Below are 6,797 nucleotides of genomic sequence, written 5' to 3' on the forward strand. Positions count from 1 at the left end.
TCGACACTGCTCTTTGTCTTCACATATGAAGCACACACGTCACTGCCAAAGAGTGTAAAAGCAGATCATCTACATTTATATGTCACACACATGTATAAACCTTCTTAAGTATATTTCTTAAATCTATTAAGAAATCCTTATCACCTCTAGTCGTATAACATGACCCAGGTCATACATACATAGGCACCTCCCTCCGATTCACATGTTAGAACTGTAATCTCAGATGTGATGGTGAGACTTGGGCAGGTTAAGACAATGAGAGTGGGGGATGGACTTCCTGGCCTCTATGAAGACACAGTAAGGGGGCATCTTTCCCGGAACAAAGTGTATGTTGTTTTGGTCTTGGGGCTTTCTAGACTGCCACACCGAGCCTCCAGGTTTAGGGTTTCATGGAATTACAAACCCAGAACTAACTGTAAGCTGGGAGGCTGCATTAGAGATGGCACAGTGAAACATTTTCCTATGTTGCTTATGATGACCATGAGAACACTAAGACTGGCAGTATGGTTCCGCGGTGCAGTGCTTGGCCAGCATGTAAGGCTCTGGGGTCAATATCTAGTACCAGAGGTGGGGTGGTGGGAGTAGAAACTCTAACTGCAAAGTCCCTTAAGTCCCATCAGAGTCGTCTACAGGCTACCTTGTAGCATTTTTGGTCTTTTGCTAGCACAATGCAGGGGTTCCACAGCCAGACTTTTTCTTTATCCAATTCTTGAAATTCTAATTTCTACTTATATGCCAACCAATTGAAACTATGTATACACATACATTATAAAGAATAATTTTAACTTGTGTTGAACACTACATTTTTATCACTTTCCTGATAACTGTTACAAAGGAAAAATAAAATCATTAATTTCTCAATATTTATTTATTTTTGTGGTGCTGGGGCGTAGAATCCAGGCTCTTGTGTGTGTTACGTGATACTCTACCACTGAGTTATAACCCCAGTCTTACAGTTCTATTGTTCAATAAAAACAAACAAAAACCCAGGAAGACACATACAGACTTCTTTTTTTTTTTCTTTTGCTAGTGTTTATACTTACCCTTCTTTGGAAAGATACTTTATCCCTTTAAGACTTTCAGAAAGTTAATAAAACAAATAAACAAACAAACACCTATATCCATTTTCCTTATGTATGTTCCTTTGATCTTGGGGCTTTCTAGACATAAAAAAAAAATCCTGATTGCTCTTAAAATACTATAAATGGATTCCTCTGCAAAAGTAGATATAATAGACCCTCACACAATGAAACCAGAGAGACACAGTAAAGAAACCTTTAACAATGAACCACTTGCCCATAGCAATCTAGTACATGCAACTTCTCTCAAGAGGTTATTTTATGATCCAGAATCTTAGATATGTGTGAGTCAGGAAAACCCAAGGATGTGAAAGCAAATGTACTTCCATTACTAATTCTATCCTGCTTGCCTATGTCAGTTAATAAGCTGGTAATTTCTAGTTTGTGCCTTGAGCAATTCAGCTAGTGTTTGGCATGACCAAAGTTTAATTGGACTAAAGGCTTGTCGATGCTCTGGGTTAACACCAGGCCTTAGGGATCGCCACCCAGTCACCCTATCATTCTCTGATACATTCTTGAAAACCTCTTGTGCTCTCCAGGCTATCCAAACCTTTGACAGAACACATGTGCACGACAAGTTACTTACTTATTTCAATACTAAGGCCATGCTGTCTCCCATCCAAGAAGCAACCCATGGCATGTTAGACAATTATGAAAGCATGGATAGCCCCACACTGACCCTTACCTTTCTTTAGTCATCCTTACATTAACAGTTGCTATGTACTGACTTTCATCATCTTTACAGTCCAATTGTGTCAATTAGGCTAGAACATCAGCAAATAGAGATTCTTACTGGTATGAAAAAAAGAATATTCTTTCAAAAATATTGCATACAATAAATTGCAACTTGCACAGATCTGTGTATGGTAGCATGTAATTATAATCTTAGCACTCTAGAGGTTGAGACAGAAGGTCACAAGTCTGGAGCCAGCCTGAGTGTGAGTTTGTCTGAAAAACATACAGACATTGTTCATATAAGGTAGCTTACAGCGTCTATTATACAGGGTGGCAATGGTTTAGGCTGGACGTCAGTGCTGGGTAGCTACATCCAGCATTAGCAGAACAGGTGCACTGCTATAGCTGTTCTAGTGAGCAATGCCTCGGATCAAAGGACACAATAACTGCTGTATGGGAGGAATTTACAATACCAGATATTGTAAGGACAGGAGGGTTAAAGGAGTAATGAAAGTAAGTTTACACTTGACATCTGACTGGTTGCCTTGATGACCTAGAACACCCCAGGAAGTCCTTACCACGTAGGTAGACAGAACAAGCATTGGCTTTGATATCTAACAGGGACACCTATCCAAGAAGTGTGCAACACTTCTTGTTTATATGAAGCAATATAAAATGACCACTGGGAGGGCTCCCTCTTAAAGAAGAAAAGAAGCATGCTTCTTTCCCTCTCCTGAAGAGTGCTTAGGCAGCAGACTGGGTCCCTGCTTTACAATCTCTTTCAGTTCTTACTTTCTATACTCTGAAATGCAAACGTGCATGATACAGAGAACGGATGGAGGTGGGTGGGTGTGGGCACCAAAAAAGACTATAAAGACAACCACATGGAAACAATAATGTTTTGACCTTAATTCAAGAAGAAGTCTTTAAAATGGGTAACAGATGTCCCTTGTTAAATGGCAGTATTGTAGGAGAGCCAAAGGAAAATCTGTACAAAGCAGGAAATGGTCAGAGTCTGGGTGGGATTTTTTTTTGTGTGTGACCCAACCCCAAACACCACTCAGTCACTCAAAAGGTGCCAAAGACCATAGAGCACCTTACAGAATTCCTTTACATATATTTACTCCCATTAACCCACTGAGAACTAAATGAAGACACTCTACTGCACCCACCTCCCTCAATCCTCTCGATCCTGGAACAGCCACGTTCTTTCTAAATGCTATCTTTATGTTGCCTCTGAGGTAGGTTGTGTAGTTCTAAATTTCACTTACTAAGGCACACCCAGAGCCTGAATGGCAAATGTTTTCTGAAAAGTGAATTTCCTAGTCCTTGGATTTGTGCACTGTTACATACTCCCACCATACTGATGTAGGCGACTTAAGCGATACTGAACCAATGTAATCATTTATGACTCTGAGAAGACAGCAGTGTGGTCAGGGATGGAGTCCTGGGAAATGTTCTTTACTTAGGAGTGCTGGTAGCACAAACATTCTTTTGATAAAGAGACCAGTCACATGATTATAGAAAGGAGTTGAAGATACAGTCTTCGTGTTCTCCACACTCTGAGATCAGAACAGTGTCGATCTGAACAAAGCAGATAACCCTAGAAGCACTTATAGCTCAGCCTTACCTTGTGCCAACAATTTGTGAGTTCTATGTTTTGTTGAAGGTTTTTACAGTTTCGATCAGACACATTTCAATATTCTTGGTCATGGGCAATTCTATATTATAATCAGATCGTCTGTATAAAATGTAAATGGTATTAAAGCCAGGATCTGAGGGAACAATGCATCCGTTCAGCATACATTGGTTCTATATATTTTGAGAAACACTTAAATACACAAAGAGAGCGTGCACTTTTTAAGAGATGCTATGAACAATGTTGGTGGCTTTGTAACGGAGTCTGGAAGCGTGCACTGTAAGAGATGATGTGAGCAACGTTGGTGGCCTGTGTGACAGAGTCCAGCATCCTCCAGGAAATGGAAGACACTCAAAAGTTGATCCCCAGTTTCTACTAATGCTCTAAAAATGAGCATTTCCATTTGATACAAATATACAAATTTAAAATGTATGCAGTTCAGAATGGCCTACCAGTTTTAGATTGTTCATGTGCCAGAAAATATATAGTCAATACAAAAATACCAGAGAGGTGGGGACAAAAGCTCTCTGGATCTGTACAGCAAAAATGAACATCACTTCAATAGGTGGCGAGTGGTGGTGAAATGGAATCCTGTGACCAAGAAGCACTGGGAAGGCGGAAGGTCACAAATCTGGTGATGGAGGATAAGATGCAAAATAAGGCCCATTTTCCTGTGGAGAGAAAAAATACGAGAACATTAAGTAACAACACGAACTAACAGGGTGTGCCAAAAAAGTGGCTTTTAATAAATGGAAAAGTGGATTGGAAATGGCTAGTGTGTACACAGCGTGGAGCAGATCTCAGTCACCTGTTCCACTCCAGTGTGTCAGAGCTGGTGTAAAGTAGGAGAAGCCGCAAGAATGGCAATGTGCTTTAGTAACAATGTCACCTACTGAACACTCCAGGTGCTGGACTAGTTACAGGCTCTTTGTCTTCACTGTCCCTTTAAGTTCTCACATGATACCAGGAAATGGGTCACATTCTCATCTTACTAACAAGGAAAATGAAGGGCACAAAGATTATATAGTTCAACTAAAAGTACCTGACAGGTAACTGGCTGAGCCCAAATTTAAAGGCACATCTATCTTGACACTGGACTCTTGTTAGATGGTGTTACATCCCCACTGCTGAATCTTAGCTCGGTTATGGAACAATAAAGATGGTTCTCAAGAACTTAGTAGCTGTCACTGTTTGGCAGCAGACATCTTCATGTCACGCCCGAGTGGCAAGACTTGTAACAATGACAGCTCTCAGGCCATTTAGCTCCACGTCAAGATGGAGAATTAAATGCCAGAAACTTAATGTCAAATGTAGAAAGCAACAAAACTAGTGTAAGGAGAAATTCTTTGGCCCTCACTTTGGGTAATCATGATAAAAACAAGGCAGTTAACTTTATGATAGGAGGGTCCTAGAGTAGATTTATGAGATGTAAGACTGGAATCCCATTTTTAGGAAAAGTATTTCTTTGGCAAAGAACTTGTTTTTCAGTGAACCACAAACAGAAAATGATTACCATTAACATATGACAACAGCCAGAGTGAGGAGGGAGAGCAGGAAGTTGTCTGCTCCATGCTTTACCTCACAGTTACAGGGAACACTGACTAGACCTGACGGTTAGCCTAGTGAGCAATTTAATGTTATCAGAGCTGAAATGAGCGGAAGCTCAGCAACTCTTCTGAGCAGGAGTGGACCCTGGTGTCATAACAAGGAACTCAAAAGGTCACCCAAGGAGACTTTCTGTTAATAAACAAATCTGACCAGGTATTGGGGGTAAAAAGAAATAGAAACAAAATCTCACGATTGGCTACATTTCTGGAAACTTAGGGGGAAATACACATTTTGCATTTTAGCATGTTTATCACAACCTGTTCTCTAAACAGTCAGTTCTGCATTTTTAATATGCAGAAATGAATGATGTCCTGAGAAACATATGCCCAAAGAGAACTGTGTTCTGAACACCGGAGGAAACCCTTTACCACTGCAAGGGCTCTCGTCACTCTTCTATGCTCTCTCCCAGAGTTTTTCATCTCTGCAATGATTTTTGTGGCAAACTAAGAGGCACATGTCTGATATGCAATGGCATGAAACAGCTTCCAACGTTCACTTCACACTCAACAGGAGACTGCTGAGCCATCGCCTCGCTTCTCTATTTCTGGAAACAATCATAGTAATTTAACGAATCCTCAGCAGTCAGATGGCATACTCGAATTTTATTTGTAAGAGTGCTGACTTGCTCTTCTCTGGAGGTTGCCTCCATATTACTTTCATCCAGATAAAAATCACCTTTCAACTACTTTTCAAAGAAACTGTTGTCTTTCCAAATGACAAGTCTTAGAAATTACTTTTCAAGTCCACTGAAATGTGATACCAATCAACACCAACTCAGTCCTTTACCAAAAAAAGGACCTATTTTGTGCTATCAAGTATAAGATACAACTAAGCATAATAAACTATGCCACCTTTGGACTACTGTATCATTTTCCTTACAAATCAGTATTCAACCACCTCCTGGTATCTCAGTTACACATCCCATAAACTACTGTGTCACAAACATACTACCTGAACCTTTCCCAAGTTCCTCAAGACTTTCCCTCGCATTGCTTCTCTGGGGTGATGGAAACACCAGCCATCAAAAGTACTTGCTTTCTGCTTCATCTCCCACAGCTACTTAGTCTCCAAATATCACAGCTCCTATCTTCAGACCCTAGCCACCCTCAGCAACATGGCTGCTCTCTGGTCTCAGCTGAGGCTGAATCCTTTCTGTAGACTTGCTTCTCTCTTCCTCATGCTCTCTGCTCTCTCCACACCGGTCTCTGCATTGGATGTAATGGCAGCCCTCCCTTGCAGAACACTCCTTATTGACTGCTGTGTATAGTGCTGCATGCACAGTGGAAGTATGTCATGACATGCTCTCTGCCTGTCCCTGAGCACTGTCTCCTACTACCCCAACTCTTCACTTTTATTCCTGTCTTCTGTCTTCATAGACAGAGGGTACAGTATCTCCATTCTAGGAAACTAGCATAGGTAGAGAGAGATGGTTTAATGAGTCAATGGTTAGTTTAAATGTTATACTTCCTTTTCTATGAGCCTGTCAATGAGCCCTTTTTGATATTCAAAACAACAGAAAGCTAAAACACAAAGGCAAAAGCAAGTGAATCTGATGGAGTAATCTTTCTGTATTTGTAGAGAAAAATGATACATTTAGATAGTAGTTTTGAAGTGTCATTCAAATTCTGGGTATCACATGTTCTTTTGTGCCTGTTACATTTCCTGCTATTGATTCAAGCATGACAGGTGTAGTTCAAAGGCAAATAAGGGGTCAGTTCAGCATATTAACGTGAATTCAGACGGATGGAGCTTTCTCCCACCCGTATACTGCATAACCTTTGTTCTATGATCCAGCA

The 6,797-nt window shown here is 40.6% G+C and overlaps 1 protein-coding gene across 1 annotated transcript in view; it reads right to left on the bottom strand.

Annotated features, from left to right (window-relative positions):
* Positions 1-3,182: 3,182 nt before the first annotated feature.
* Gdap2 (ganglioside induced differentiation associated protein 2) overlaps positions 3,183-6,797 on the bottom strand; it is a 44,536-nt gene continuing 40,921 nt past the window's right edge. The window contains exon 14 of the mRNA XM_028752988.1: positions 3,183-4,064. Within this exon, the coding sequence (XP_028608821.1) occupies positions 4,017-4,064 (48 nt within the window). The 3' untranslated portion in view covers positions 3,183-4,016. The remainder of the gene's footprint in view (positions 4,065-6,797) is intronic.

The sequence above is a fragment of the Grammomys surdaster genome, unplaced genomic scaffold, assembly GCF_004785775.1.
Source record: "Grammomys surdaster isolate TR1022 unplaced genomic scaffold, NIH_TR_1.0 125941, whole genome shotgun sequence".
In the NCBI taxonomy this organism is placed as follows: domain Eukaryota; kingdom Metazoa; phylum Chordata; class Mammalia; order Rodentia; family Muridae; genus Grammomys; species Grammomys surdaster.